This window comes from Myotis nattereri (assembly GCF_964212035.1).
Source record: "Myotis nattereri genome assembly, chromosome: 5".
Taxonomy (NCBI): domain Eukaryota; kingdom Metazoa; phylum Chordata; class Mammalia; order Chiroptera; family Vespertilionidae; genus Myotis; species Myotis nattereri.
Window position 1 is genome coordinate 77,319,108 of NC_138080.1, and position 16,530 is coordinate 77,335,637.

At 40.9% G+C, this 16,530-nt stretch overlaps 1 protein-coding gene across 1 annotated transcript; it reads left to right on the forward strand.

The window, feature by feature from the left end:
• The first annotated feature begins 5,897 nt into the window (after positions 1–5,897).
• Positions 5,898–14,987, forward strand: LOC308519049 (UPF0461 protein C5orf24). The gene is made up of 2 exons (XM_081090974.1): positions 5,898–6,141; positions 13,239–14,987. Exon 2 carries the CDS (start codon positions 13,242–13,244, stop codon positions 13,806–13,808), a length of 567 nt encoding a protein of 188 aa, XP_080947100.1. The 5' UTR covers positions 5,898–6,141; positions 13,239–13,241; the 3' UTR covers positions 13,809–14,987.
• The last annotated feature ends 1,543 nt before the right edge of the window (positions 14,988–16,530 follow it).

Genomic DNA, 16,530 nt, shown 5'->3' on the forward strand with positions numbered 1-16,530 from the left:
TTTTCTAAAATTATCTTTGCTGAAATGTTTTCTGCTGTTCATCTGAATTTGTTTACATTGGTGGTCATGTGAACAAAGTATTGCACTCTTTGTTTATTTTAAAATTCTGGCAACTTGCTACTCAAAATATACAGTTCTACTAAAAAATATGTTCCTGAAGAAGCGTCTTAGTCTTTGATGGTATTTGTATTTGGCATAAGACAAGCTAGGGGAAATAGGTTCGTGTCCCCGTTGGTATTATACCACAGTGACACTCTTAGAATGGACATGGAAGTGTAGAATTAAATGATAATGGCTAAGTTCTCTCCAGCTCCATTAAAACACTTTATTATTATTTGATATATTTCATATCTTACTAGCCTTGTACATTGGTGGTCAGCTGGTATTTACAGTGTACCCGTGGCTTTCTTTGATCCTTTGAGACAGGCAGCCCTACATGTAAAGAGGTGTTTGTTTCTTTGAACAGAATCAGCTCTTGAATACCTGGAATTTATAAATTCCATGAAGCCAGCACTGGGGTCCTCTTTTAAGTAATAATATATTAGAATCGTAAGAATCACAAGCTAGAAAGCCAAGCCTCCAGATTTGTAATTTGGCTATTTGTGAGCTCTTTTCCCTATGATGCCTTGCTTTCTTTTACGAAACCATCAGCTAAAGTCCTTTAGTGACAGGTAACATAGTGTTTAAGATAGGAGCTGGGGATGGTAGTTGACATGAGGCCTAAGCTAAAAAGCTACACTTTGGTGCTTTATAGAGAATGGATGGATGAGTTCTCAGAGCAGGCAAGAGTTACGAGTGGCTAGCCCAGTGTGGTGCATGAGAATCGTCTTCCTCTTAGAGAGCTGAGTCTGGAGCTACGAGGTCTTCACATTTTGGTACATAATTTTAAATAAGAATTGGAGTTTGTGATACCTTGTGCTTCTGGCACGAAAAGCTGAAGTTAATGTTTAAAAAAGGTGTGTGTGTTACAAAAATATTTTAAAAAAGATGTGTGCCGTAAATATGAAGATAAATAAAAATAATAAATGAATAAGTCTGGAGGGGTAGAGAGGCTGCCTTAACTTTTTTTCTGTTTAGGTATTGTAACCATCAGAACACCTTAATAAATTCTCAGTTGAGCGGGGCCTTTAACTTGGAGTCAAACATCTTTGTACACACTGCTTAATAAAACACACATTTTTCTCTTCGGCTAGCTCTCGGGGGTTAATGGTGGCTACATTCCCTTCATAGGTAAAGATTCCCTGACATGTTAGCAATTGCAGATATTTGGTATAAGATTGTAAGTTCTATATCAACTTAAAATTTTCCTTAGGCAAGAATCCAAGTAGGAATGTGAAGAAAAATGTAAACAAATGTATTATTTGCAAAATTCCTACAATTAATGGTCTCACCTTTTTAGTGTCTTATGGCTTAGCTGGTGGATATGTGTCTGTTAAGTACATACTGTCAGATCACATGACTGGTAAGGAATTTACTTTTGATTCTTTTCCTTGACCTTGTTCTCTTCTCCAAATATGCATCAGCTTATAAGGGTTCATGATTTTGAAGCTTGAGCCTTTAAAAAGAAATTTTAATATGCCCTGGCAGGGTAGCTCAGTTGGTTAGAGTATCATCCTTATACGCCAAAGTTGCAGGTTCGATCCCTGGTCAGGGCACATATAAGAGTCAACCAATTACACTTACCTGGCAGGGGAGATACCATGATCACGAAGAGTCAACCAATGAATGCATAAATGGAACAACAAACTGATGTTTCTCTCTCTCTAAAATCAATAAAAATAAAAAAACACTTTAACTTTGCATTAACCTTGTTCTGTTGCAGAGGGAAAAACTATGAAATGAAAAAGAAAGTTTGAACCCTTTTGGAGAACTGTGACTCAGAGTTACTCTCAGACATTGTTAGCATTTTTTATAAAAGTTTCAGAATTAAAAAAAACTAGTCATTTTTAGTATTTTCAAAAGTCTGGTAGTACATGTTTTGAATATTAGTCCCTTTTTACAGTTTTGCCTATTATAAAGAACATGTGAGGATTCAGTTTGTGAAATGTGCTCTTGGTCCACAGAAAAAGCATATCATTTGAACTTGGCACTTCGTAGTAGATGGATTTTTAGCAGCCTATTAACTCTAGGCACTTCTAGCAGTCTTGGATGTTAAAGTGCCCTTGGCCATTATTTCTGAATTCCTAGGAGGCTCTTGGGTGCTTGGGTCCAGCCAGTGCAATGATCTTTGATGGCAGTATTTCCTCTCCATGCCTTTGCCTAAGGGAGCCTTCTGGGAGCTGAGATTCCCAGAACTATACTGTGGACTAAGCCATCCCCCAAGCCATCCTAGGGCCCCATGTCAGATTTGGAAAGCTTGGAGGAAAGAACAGAGGAGTGAATGCCTGGGAACTTCAAAGAGAGCACAAGTTCCTCTGTAACTTTTTATTGGTCTGGTGTGCTATTACAGGTATGTCTGGGGTGGTAATGCTTCTGTGATACACATTCAAGTTTGAAAACCACTGGTAATCTTCACTTTCTTTGTTGAATTTTGACTTGCTGTGATACAAAACAGTGGTCTCCAAAGTGGGGCACATATATAGTAAGACACTGAAAAGCAGGATGAATATTACAAAATGTGCATAATATTTTGTCACAGTATTGGTATATCTGTTCATATACATAATTAAAAATAAATTCACATATATGGGAGATACTTGGACAACCTTAGGCAAGTTGCTTAAATGCTTTAAAAGCCTCAGTTTTTTCATATATAAAATGGGGATATAATACCTATTTCTCAGGGTTGTGAAGATGAGATGAAATAATCTATACATATACTAGTAAAAGCCTAAGTGATCGTCAGGCCGTTTGACTGTTCGCCTGGTAGCTATGACACACAATGACCGCCAGGGGGCAGACTCTCCGACCAGTAGAGGAGGGAGCCCGATTCCTTGCAGAATCAGCCATGGGTTAGGTTGCTGCTGGGGCTCTGTCAGCCCCGAATCTTCACCTGCATCCCGGACCCAGAGAGTGGTTTTGGCCAGATCCCTGCAGGCCAGTCCGAGGGTCTGTGCACCGGGCCTCTAGTTACAGTGCCTGGTTATGATAAGCATTCAGTAAATATTGGCCCTGGCTGGTGTGCCTGGTTGGGCATTGTCCCATGCACCAAAAGATCACTAGTTCGATTCCTGGTCAGGGCACATGCCTACACTTCGAGTTCAGTCCCCATTTGGGAGGCAACCAATCAATGTTTCTCACACTGATGTTTCTCTTTCTCCCTTTTTTTTTCTTAAAAAAAAAACAACAATTAAAAATAAATATTGGCCGAAACCGGTTTGGCTCAGTGGATAGAGCGTCGGCCTGCAGACTGAAGGGTCCCGGGTTCGATTCCGGTCAAGGGCATGTACCTGGGTTGCGGGCACATCCCCAGTGGGAGATGTGCAGGAGGCAGCTGATCGATGTTTCTCTCTCATCGATGTTTCTGACTATCTCTCTCCCTTCCTCTCTGTAAAAAATCAATAAAATATATTTTTAAAAAAATTAAAAATAAATAAATATTGGCACTATTATCATTGCACTGGGTAAATGGGAATGGGTTTTCTTATGCTTTCTTTCAATATTGCTATATCTTTCAATATTGTTATAAGTTGTATACCTAGTAAGGACAATCAGTGGCTACTGATAAAATCTAGAAACAGATTATTTTTTTCTATTTATATCTTTCTGTTCAAATGAAAGTATTTAAGCATACTTGTTACCTCGTTTGAAAAGTCTTTAGAGGCAGCCAGCTCTCAGCTCTAGACAAATTCCTTTTATGGCCTACCTTTTGCATATATACACTTAACTATTTATTACTCAAAAATTTTATTAACTGATGACTTGTCTATATGATCTGGCCTACCCTGGGCCAGGCTGAAGTTGTTGGAGAAGGAATGAAAAATGTTGGGTTGGGTCTAAATTGTATTACCAGGGTGTACACTTTTGAGAAGAAATGGGAGGTAAATAAAATAGTTTGGCATTTGAAAGTGTGCTCTTGTTGCAATTGAAGTGGTGATAAATGGCTATGCTCTTGAAAAACCTCTACCTTCAGAACTAATTGTACATTGTACCAATATTGCACCTCATTGTACTATAGCACCTCATTAAAACCAAACTGAGATAATTATCAGAAAACACCAGATCATTGCATTTAACATTATTCTGATTATCTGAGTTTTTGTTTACCTCACCAAATGTAAACTTACTGAGATCAGGGACCATGTCCTGCATCCCTAGTACATGGCAGTCAATAAATACCTGTTGAATTGACTAGTCACTTGTCCACTGTCATAAAGCTAGTAAGTGGTAGACCTGGAATTTAAATTCACATCTGTCTTCACCTATTTCACAGTCCCACAAGAAAGACATTGTCTTCATTTCACACATATAAAAACTTTTCAAAAGAGCAGTGATTTGCCCAAGGTACCACAGGAGGTAAATGGCAAAAAGGTGTTCAAACCCAGGAATATCTGATTTCTGTTACACTCTGGCTACTCCATTGGACTTGCAAATCATTTGACTTTGTTAATACAAAAGTTTCTGTTTCTTACGTGGTTTTATGTACAAATACCACTTCAGGTAAAAGTTCAGAATTACGGATCTGGAGTAGTCATAACGGTATGGGAGATTACAAAGCATTTTCAAATTCCACTTCAAAAATAAAGCAACTGTGCTTAGAGAAAATATTTTAAAAAGTGTTTTGGAAGGATACTTAACATGCTCTAAAATGTGTACACATTTTAGCTATTTCATATATTGATAATATTCCTTTTCTATATAAACAATACTAGTATGACCAGTCTTGTTTTCTAGTATTTTTATAATAGTTAAAATGATATTTAGAATCAAGTTATGAAACTCTGCCTGCCAGAAAATGAATGGGCTTGCCCGTTTCTTTGTTTTAGTTGATTTTTAGAGAAGAAGGAAGAAACATCGATTATGATATCCAAACATCAATTGGCTGCCTCCTGCATAGCCCTCAAATATTCTTGATTGCTTAGGCAAAAAGGACAGGCACCCGCCTCTAGCCTCTTTGCACTTCCTAACGAAGTGTCTTCCTCTCAGCAGCCTTCCTTTCTGACATCTTCGCGTTCCTGGAAGGAAGAACTGGGGAAACTAATCCCTTCTGCTAAGTGATTTGTATGGGGTGACTGATTCACCAGAAATCTCACAACTACATTAAAAGGATGGGCGCGTTTGTAAGCGAATTCCTTGTCCCGTCCTTCTTGTGATGTGGAATGAAGAATGGCGATTCTGAGGAGGTCATGGATATAAAAACTTTAAATTATAGGGTGTTCCACAAAATGACGCATTTCGTTATCGCATAATCCTGGACCTGAGGGTCCAAGCACCACTTTTTACTTGAATACTTCCATTTTGTTTGGAGGCGGAGGTCTCACTCTACCTATCCATAAGCAACGGAGTGGGCAGAGGCTGAGCCCTTTTAATATGCTTGTAGCAGCACCTAGCACAGTAAGACTCATTTTTGTGCGAACAGCACTTAAAAGCACAGTTCCTCGAACATGACTGCTGGGTTCAAATCCTAACTCCATTAATCCTATAACCCGAGAAATGAGGTCAGTAGTATAGTTCCAGCATCACAGAATTTGGGTGAAAATCAACCCACGTAAGGAAGTTACTTCCTTTGTGGCGGGTTCCTCCAGCCCAGCTGCAGCCCACGGTCTGCGCTGGATCCAGAGAAGCTCGAGTCTAAGCCCCGGCCCCCTGCCGGTCCCCACGATGCACATGCGCATTCCGGCTTCCCCGTTACCTTCCCCGAGCTTGCGTGCTGGTCGTCGGCGGGAGATTGGATCTCGCGATGTGCGTGCGCGTGCGCGGTCCTTGCGAGCTCTCTTGCGCTCCACCCCCACCCCCTCGCAGTCCGGGGCTGTATCGGCCTCTTCCTCCTGCGGGAGTCCCGGGCAGGACCCTCAGCTGTGGCCACGGCTGGAGCCGGGAGTCGCCACCTCGCCGTCGCCGCTCCAGCTGCCTGCCCCTCTGTCTTGGGCTCTGCGTGCAGTGCAGAGGCGGCGGGCTGGGAAGGGAGCGTCGCCAGCGTGAGGTTCCCAGCCGATGGGCAGCCCCTGGGCGCACTGAGGGGCTGGGCTACTAGCGGCTGAGGTAGGTGGACCCGGGGGGAGTAGTCAACTCGGCTGGGAGTAGAGTCGGGCCGGAGGACGATCGTGGAGGAGGCAGGGAGGCGGCGAGAACGGGGGCCTGCAGCCTGGGGAGGAGAGGTCTGGGACCCGCGCCCAAGGAGGGGCTCTGGCCTAGCCCGGAGCGAAAGGAGGGCCCTGGACGTAGCCTCGGCTTGGAGCCATTATTGGGGGGAACTTCCTCTTGCGGCGGGCGGGAGGGGTCATCCTTTCTTCTCTCTGAGAGGTCAAAGCCAGCAGCCCTCCCGCCCCCTTCATTAAAGCCTGCTGGCTTCCACAGGGACATCTGAATGGAGTGGCCTGTGGACTTGCACAGCTCGCAGAACCCCGGGTGCACGGACAGTGGGCGAGGGGTTCTGATTGTGGAGGGTACACCTCTCTTTCTCTAGTGTGGGCGTGTATGGGCTGCAAAGTTGTTGCTAGTACATTAATGATGGCGTTCGGGCACAACAGGTGCTACATCTCGGAACGCCGCATGTCGACCGAGGATTCTGGCCGCGGGACACTGCGCTTTGGGGCGCAGTTAGGGAGTAGGAAGAAGACAAAGGAGGTCGTTATTTATGTTCTGTCCTGGGGTCAGGACTTTCCTTGCTGGGCTGCATGCGGAGCTCCTGGCATTTGTTTGGTCTTTGCTGAATAGACTTTCTGGGTGATTGAGGTGGGTGAGTCACAAGTTGATTTCCATTTAGAATTATAAAACCGTATATGATTCTGTATAATTGTTTGAAGCCAAATGACCTGAAATAAGTCTCTGATAATTATGTTATGTTGGATCTTTGGAAGAGAGCGGAACTTGGAATTCCTGAAAGGAAGATTTTCTCCGAGTGTAGAAAGCTTCATGAATGTTTTGAAAATTACTGAAAACATCATTCTTTATGTTGGCAGTAATGACCACATTCAAGAGACGGGAAAGGAATTATTTTCTACTAGAGGCCCAGTGCACGAAATTCATGCATGGGTGTGGTCCCTAGGCCTGGCCGGTGATCGAAGCAGGAGCGTCTGGCATGGAAGGGCAGGTCCCAGCTGACCTCGGGGCCCTGGGCAGCACCTGGGCCCCTGGGCCTCCACGCATCCTCCTCCACCAGAGTTATCTGCCAGGTTCCCGCAGTGCCTGGGAGCTGGGCGGCAGCCCCCCCTACCCCCCCAACCCCCGTCGCTGCCGCTGGTTGCCATCTGGGGCCCGCTCACACCTGCCTTGGCCTGGTGCCACCCGCTCACCTGCTCCACCATCCCGCTGTGGTCCTGCTCTGGTTGGGGCCCATTAGGGCCAGCAGCACCTCCACTGCCACCTGCTGCCTGCCGCCAGCGCATCACGGACACCCACCATGTTCTGTGCCCTCCCGGTGGTCAGCACATGTCATAGCGAGCAGTCAAACACCCATTGAGAGACAATTTGCATATTAGGCTTTTATTATATAGGATAAGATAGAACAGTTCACCAAAAGACTTTTGGGGTTAAGCACACAGTAAAACAACTTCAGGATGGCTAATTTATGCTTTAAAAATTATAATTTAGTTATAGTTAAATATATTCAGTGAACCTTTTTACTGTTCTTATATTTTAATCCTCACGAGGATATTTTTCCATTGACTTTTAGAGAGAGTGGAAGGGAGGGGGAGAGAGAGCAAGAGAGGCAGCCAGTCAAACATCGATTTGTAGCTTCCTGCACCGCTCCTGATTGCGCAGAGCCTGCAACCGAGGTAATCAACCTGGGGACTCTACAGTCCAAGGGCCAATGCTCTATCCACTGAGCCAAACCGGCTAAGGCAGTGAGCCATTTTAAAAAACATCCTTTGGTAGTCCACACAGCCTGTTCTGTAACGCTTGACTTTCAAGTCCAAATTTTCCAGAAACAGAATTCATTCTGACTTAAGAAATGTGTTCTGGCCCTAGCCAGTTTGCTCAGTGGGTAGAGTGTCAGCCTGCGGACTGAAGGATCCCAGGTGCGATTCCAGTCAAGGGCACATGCCCAGGTTGTGGGCTCCATCCCCAGTAGGGGGTGTGCAGGGGGCAGCCGATCAATGATTCTCTCTCATTGTTGATGTTTCTGTCTCTCTCTTCCTCTCTGAAATCAATAAAAATATATATTTTTTAAAAAGTAATGTGTTCTGTCTACTTTCTATGAACTCTGAATTATTAGTGTATGGTAAGAGTCTTTTGAGAAGGAACAGTTAGCTGGCAAGCCCTGAATTGACAGTAGGGAAGGATTATTAAGTATAAGATTGATGCTTGTATATACAAATACTGCATACAAATATATATATATGTGTAAATATATATATACACACACACATACACACATATATATATACACACGTATGTGTGTATATATGTGCATAACTATATATATATAGTTATGCACACAAAGATCTAATGGTGCTGATTCCTATCTTAACAGGTTGAATCTGAAAGTAGAAAATGATTGGTTTTAGCTGTTTCCTATTTTAGTTAACTATTTATATGGGTAACTGTAATAAATTTCTTTCCCAGCTTATTACTCAGTTATGGAGTAAGCAGAATACTGTACTGATTTCTTGGAAGTAGCAGGGAAGGAAAATATAGAACCATATAGAAAGACTGCCATTTAGAAATGTTTTTTAAGCCAGTGTGTCATTGTCTTTTCATTGGAATAAACAGCTTTACTCCTGTCTATTGTGTTTTAGTGCTGAGAATAGTGTTTTGCATGGAGTTGGCCCTCAATAAATGTGAGCTTTGTCAGAATTAATATTATATAAACCAAATGCATACATTCCTGGAAAAGATAAAAGGAGTTGAATAAAGGTGCTTTTTAATTTTTTTAATTGAAGAACTACTTCTTTAATGTTTTTTCCCTCCACTGTTGGTTGTTATCTGAGTAAAGGATGTCTAATAGCATCTTGCCTCTAAAAGCGTAAGGTAATATGGGAGCATTTCAGATCTTGCTTCCCAGCATATGTCATCAGTTTGGCTCAAATAGACTCAAATATTTGCAGCCCTGGCCGGTGTGGCTCCGTTGGTTAGGTGTCATCCCATCCGGGTTCAGGTTCTGATTCCCGGTCAGGGCACATGCCCAGGTTTCGGGCTTGTCCTAGGTAGGGGGTGTGCAGGAGGCAGCCCACTATTGTGAGCTCACGGAGTTTCTCGCTCCCTTTCCCTTTCTCTCTCTCTTAAAAAATTTTTTTATTTCCAAAATGAAATAAAAGCCTAACATAATGTAAGCTGAGATTCTATATATCCTGAGTGCTAATAGATGGCAGATGTTCTGATATATTAAGAGTAAATGAAGTTAAAGGAAGTAAGGTCCAGAGGGAAGGTATTGGTAAGTTAGTGGTAGTAACTTGAGGCAATGAAACAGACTGTGGGGAAAAAGTTTTCTTTTACTGACTGTGCTTTCCCCCCGGTGGAAGAGAATTTGGACCTTTCTGCCTCTTTTTACTTCAGCTTTCTGGAAAGGTGATTTCTGAATCACAAAATTGTAAAAGGGGTCACTTTTTATCTTACAATCTTCTGCTTAAAAGTCTGAGTATGTTTCTCTTTGTATTTGCAATTCGTCTCTACTCTAACTTTATTGGAAATAAACTAGCGTTTTGATTCCTATCTAATGCCTGTGTATATTTCTTAATTAGTTTATAACTTGATGGGAAGAGGAATGTGGTTTGTCCCTTCACAAATCCCAACATTGGCTTTTCTTCAATTTGGAAAACAAATCTATTTTACTTTATAGATGTTATCAACAGAAAGGTTTTGTGAATGTTTGAAGAGGTAGGGTTTAAAGAGGTAAATAAAAACTTAAGTGGAAGTATTTTGAATTAAATTAAGTCCTGCATTGTTATTTTAGTATAGCTGAGTGATTCTCATTGTAGGGGGTAGATTTTGTCCCCCAGACACTGTCTGGGGAAATTTTTGGTTGTCAGAAGTTGGGAAGGGAAGGAGGAGGGTGTAACTATTAACATCTCTAAGTAGAAGCCAGGGATGCTATTAAGCATGTTAAAATGTACAGGACAACCCTTCAACAAAGCATTACCTGACCCAAATAATAGTCCTACTATTGAGAAACCCTGGTATAGTTTTATACTATACTAGAGGCCCTGTGCACAGATTTGTGCACTGGTGGAGTCCCTCAGCCTGGCCTGCACCCTCTCGCAATCTGGGACCCCTCGGAGGATGTCGGACTGCCGGTTTTGGCCCGATCCCTGGCTATTGGGCTGAAACTGGTAGTTCAGCATACCCTGAGGGGTATAGTAGTGTGCGAAGCGGCAGGCAGCTGCAGATAAGCCTGAGCCCAGGCCAGGCGCCACGCTGCTCCCGCTCACCTGGCCCCGCTGCACCTGCTGCCACTTCTGCTCCGCAGTGGTGGGAGAGGCTTGTGCAGCAGCAGCTGTGCCTGCCAGCTGTGAGCCTGGCATCTGGTGCCCGTTGGTCAGCTGAGTGGTACTCCTGTGGGAGCGTACTGACCACTGGGGGCGGAGGGGGGCGGGTAGTTCCTGCATTGAGTATCTGCCCCTTGGTGGTCAGTGTGTGTCATAGCACCAGTCGACCAGTCATTAGACCGTTCAGTTGTTGGATCGCTTAGGCTTTTATATATATAGAAGATTACATTGTTGGTTCTGAAGGCAGGTTATCTGAATTTCTTTGGCTTTACCATTTCCTAATGTGTTGCTAAAGTCTGCCTCAGTTTCTGTAAAACAGAATTAATAATAGTATGTCCTTCGCACTGACTGGTTTGGCTCAGTGGATAGAGCATTGGCCTGCAGACTCAGGGGTCCCAGGTTCGGTTCTGGTCAAGGGCATGTACCTTGGTTGCGGGCACATCCCCAGTGGGGAGTGTGCGGGAGGCAGCTGATCGATGTTTCTCTCTCATCGATGTTTTTAACTCTCTATCTCTCTCCCTTCCTCTCTGTAAAAAATCAATAAAATATATTTTAAAAAAATAGTATGTCCTTCATAGAGTTGTGGTAATGATTAAATCAAATAATCTTCACAGTGTCAAGCTTATTATCTGACACATAGAAAGTGCTCAAAAACTGTTAACTTTCGCCGAAACCAGTTTGGCTCAGTGGATAGAGCATCGGCTTGCGGACTGACGGGTCCCAGGTTCGATTCTGGTCAAGTGCATGTACCTGGGTTGTGGGCACATCCCCAATAGGGGGTGTGCAGGAGGCAGCTGATCGATGTTTCTCTCTCATTGATGTTTCTAACTCTCTATCTCTCTCCCTTCCTCTCTGTAAAAAATCAATAAAATATATTTTTTTAAAAAAACTGTTAACTTTCAGCTAATATTAATATATTTTGAACATGTCTTGATGATCTCTCCTTATTTATCATCTGAAATTAGAATTTGAGCTAGTGAGAATTAATAACCTAGTTCTTACATCCTTGGGGAGTGAGTGAAGAATTACTCTTTTTAATATTTGTGTTCAGTTATGTCAGTCTTGTTTTATGTTCTCAAGTCTATAAGGCTTCTGCCATAAACAAATAGCTTCTCATTGTTGATGTTTTTCCTTCATAGTTAAGACTTTAAGCCAACTGGCCAACAGCTCTGTATCTGTTGAGTCTCAGCAAATATTTAGTAATATAACAGAATTCAATTCTGTGACTTGATTCCCATTTCCTCTTGCCTTTATAAAATGAAATAAATTCACATGGTTTTGACTTACATTAAGTATCTGTTCTCAGAGCCTCTGGGAGTAACTATTTTTGTGAGGTTTTGGTGCAATATTGCATGTACTAAGGGTATAGGAAAGAACCTTAACAATTTGAGAGTAGGCCTTCAGATACATTTGAGACTCCTTTTCTAAATCTGAATTGGAAACCATATATTTATCTTTCTTATATGAACTCTCATTTTCTGTGTGTCTAAACAATAAGGGCTGGCTTGTTATGGTGATGGTTTAATACAGCCTTTACAAAGAAAAACATCACAGGGATGTCCTCACAGACAAAACAGAGACTTTGGTCTGTTTGTTAATAAGTCATAGGGCTCTTGTAAGGGAAAAAGATCCATGCCATATTATGATCAAGAGAGAAAGCAGTGTTGCCCTGGCTGGTTTGGCTTGGATAGAGCGTCGGCCTGCAGACTGAGGGGTCCCAGGTTCGATTCCGGTCAGGGGCATGTACCTTAGTTGTGGGCACATCCCCAGTGGGGGGTGTGCAGCAGGCAGCTGATCGATGTTTCTCTTCGATGTTTCTAACTCTCTAATCCCTCTCCCTTCCTCTCTGTAAAAAATCAATAAAATCTATTTTAAAAAGAGAGAGAGAAAGCAGTGTTAATACATTCAACTTTTTGTCTTGATAACCCTACCATTTTATTATGGTTGTTACCCAGATTGTAATATAAGTCTCAATTGTTGGTATAAAAGTTCACTCATTTTAGCTAATGGAAACGTTTGTTTACTCTCTATATTGGTACTGCCTCCTGTTTGAATAGAGTCATTTGAAGGGAGTCAATATGTTTGGTCAAGAGGTTGTATTCATTGCTTGGCACATTCCACCTTTTGTAAATAATGTACACTGAGGATTGTGTATAAATAATAAATTGTGATCTAGAAACTGTGGCCAGATCAGAAATATACATGTGAGAAGTATAATAAAAGGCCAAAGGGAAACATTCTATGAATGTTTGGCAAACTGAAGAAAAAAAAATCATGTTAATAAGAGTTCTTGTCTTTACTGTTATCTTTTTGGGGTTTAATGATCTAGAAGAAAAGAGGATATAAATTATATAGGTATCTGGAATATGTTCCTGTGGGATATAAAATATATTACTACAGAACATACAGATTTATTTTTTCCCTATACACTTTTTCAGTTCCTAAGCAGAGAACATTAAGCTACTAAATCAGTGTTATAGTTGAGTTTGTGTGGCATTTGTTCCTACCCGTGATTAAATTGAGAAAAACAAGTATCTTTGAATCTGCTGATGTGTGTTTGTTTATAAGTGGTCTGGAGTCCTGCCTGTTAGCCTAATTTTAGGTTTCCTGCATAGTTGTTGGAAGACAGACTATTTTCCCACTGAATGCTGTCATACAGATATGTATTTATATATATATATTTATGCATATTTGTTTTTTTATTTTTGGTAGAAAATGATGCATCCTGTTGCCAGCACTAACCCAGCTTTCTGTGGGCCTGGCAAGCCTTCCTGCCTTAATGAAGATGCCATGAGAGCTGCTGATCAGTTTGACATATATTCCTCCCAGCAAAGCAAATATAGCCACACAGTCAGCCACAAACCAATGGCTTGTCAGAGGCAAGACCCATTAAATGACACGCACTTGCAGACTACAAGTGGCAGAAGCATAGAGATAAAAGATGAACTAAAGAAAAAGAAAAATCTCAATCGATCTGGTAAGCGTGGCCGGCCTTCTGGAACCACCAAATCAGCAGGATACCGGACCAGCACAGGCAGACCCCTGGGAACCACCAAAGCGGCTGGATTTAAGACAAGTCCAGGCAGACCTTTGGGAACAACCAAAGCTGCGGGATACAAAGTCAGCCCGGGGAGACCTCCAGGTAGCATTAAAGCTCTCTCCCGTCTTGCCGATCTTGGTTATGGCTGTGGCACTGCTGCTTTTCCTTACCCTATGATGCACAGCAGAGCAGTTCATGGGGTCGAGGAAACCAGCAGTGAAGTCAAGCCACCCAGTGAGTGAATGAGGCAGGAAAGGAGGGCCAGGTTTAGAAGGAAAATTGTGAATAATCCCAAAGCTTCTTGGTTTTATTTTGACATACATGATTTTATGACCTGGGCTTTCCACATTTGTTTTCCTGTTTTTTTGTTTGTTTTTCCTGCTTTTGCTCAGAAACTGCCATATGCTGACAGATACACTCGGCACAAGCAGTGGCATTGAATTTGTACATAGATTCAAGTATAACATCTAACTAAAGAATTTTTGCTTTTCCTTTAGCGTTACGATTGTGTCTCATATTTCATTACTACTTTTGGGCCATTCTAAATAGATGCTTTATGTACTAAAACAACAGAATCCATTATACCCATTAGTTTGTGAAGTAAGCCTACAATATAAGAAAGATAATATCTAAGGTATTTTTAACTGATGAAACAAGGCAAACTAATAATTCACGATTATTTGAAGTATGGCTGTTTTTGCAACTTTTATTTTCATGGGACAGGACACACATTTATATGCTTTGGCATTTACTTAGACTTCAGATGTTAAAAATTTTATTTTTAATGTTCTAGGTTTAGGCAACTTCTTATTTATTGATCTAAATGGCATTAACTGATTTAACCATTTGTTCCTAAAGGAATTATTTAATGTTTGCCTTTCAGCAATGATAGGTTGTGTCTTTTTTAATTGCCTAAGAGCATATATACCAAACACTACGAACGATTCAAACTTTTTAATAAAAACTGCATATTACATTTTTGGTGAAATACAGTGCATTCTGAGAATAGCATATGTAATATAATAGAAAAAGAAACATTCTTAAGGTTTGCATGGAACTGTATTCACTACATTTTGCCTTTCATAGACTTAGTTGTAAAGCATTATGCTTAAAACATTTATTGTTGTTCATTTATTCAGAATGTTTAGTGTTTTGTTGTGGTTTTTTTTCTGAGAAATTGTTGCATTAGCACTTACTGTGGATTCAGGTTTATACCTACCAAAGGACACAAACTGAATGGTAGACTAAAACTGCTATAAACAAAATGCAGTTTTCTGACTGTCAGAATACAAATATTAAGAAATATATAGGAATCCATCTGAGCATGGAATATGTAAAATATATGTGGGTTAGTTTAATTAAACACCTAATTGTGGCTCCAGTGAGACCACACCCAAAATTTTTCCAGCAGTGTTTGCTTTAGAAGTAAGATAGATGGAAAAGAAAAAAAGTATTGGGTATAGTAGGGATGGAAGGAAGTCTTCTTGACCCCTTTCTGAAAGTAATATTTTTTTGTTGATATACATTTTATTTATCCCAAGTTTGGTCTGAATAAACTATTATAAACTTTGGATTTGAAAAAAATTCCACTGAACTTTAAAGTTACAATGTATGTATTTGTGATTTAAAATGCCTTTGAGATTATAATGTATATTTGCAGGACCCAAAAACTTTTAAAGTGATTAAAAGTTTAAAAAGACACATATTGTGTTGTTTGGGCTTGCTCTCAGTTAATACAAACTCTGATTGCAAATGGATGTCATGTTTCGTACCTTTTTTATCAGGAAAAAAGCAGCAAGCCTTCAGGTGTTCCAGTGATGCCTGACACAATGAGCTGGAGTTTATGCTGCTCTTTACAGTAAGAGGTGTTGCATTGTATGTGGGGACTGTGTGTGCACTGGCATCTAAGACAGTGACCTCAACAATTTTAGCTTTGCACAAACCATAGTGAACAATGTTGGATGATTACATAATCAGTTGCAACATTCAGGCAGCTAAATTGCAGAAGCCTAAACTATAAAATTTTAATCATTTACTCAGAACAGTATAACTTTTGACACACACAAATGCATACATCTTTACTCATATATTTGTCCACTTTTATTATCTGTCTGTCATTTAGCTATTTCTCAGATTGATGTTCAGCAGTTGGCTACTTAGAAATCCTGTTTTGAGTTCCTGAAAACGGTTGTTTAATTAAATATTCTACTGTAGAATAATATATACCACTGTCAAGGATTTGGTTGCATGATGTGTTTTTATATGTCTATTTGACATTGCCTTTTCAGTTTATTTTGATTCCAGATATTGTTATACATAACCTTCCCTTTCTCTCTGCCCTTTCCAACATTCATTCCCTCCCATTTTCCCCATCCTCCAGCACATCTTCTCAGTGGTGCTGTGCTGTGTGTCAGAAGGTAAAGCAGGTGTATTATTGTATACTGATTTTTTTTATCCATTTTAATGAAATGGTGAAATCAACTAAAGGAAGTATGTGCATAACAGTGTTTATTAGTATCAGGAGCTGTGTCCCAGGGAAGAAAGGGGGCAAATGGCTACAGTTGTGAATGGATAACATCATTTATAAAACTGAATTTTCTGTTTAAGAGCTGTTACTTGGAGTACTAGATCTGTGCTGGTGAGCATCTCCTGATTCTACTTCCTTTTCTCCTTGTGAACAGTTTATTGATGCCATGCTAAAGAGAAAGACACATCTAAGTGATAACATGAAGTGTTAAACTAGAAAATATTTTTACTTATCTATACTCTAAACACTACATTGTGCATCTTTTGTAACACTGTCTCTTGTCATGACAAACACTGAAATAGCATGTTAAAATGCCTATACTTTAATATAATCAGCTGGGGAAAACTGGCCTTTTCCTCCCACTGTATGATTGTTCCTTTGTTCCTTTAAAGGTAAATTGCTAATTTTATATTGTGTAATTCTCTTCACAAAATAGG

What these genes read in the sequence shown, in the direction of transcription:
- LOC308519049 (XM_081090974.1), top strand. Translation starts at nt 13,242, where the DNA reads ATGATGCATCCTGTTGCCAGCACTAACCCAGCTTTCTGTGGGCCTGGC.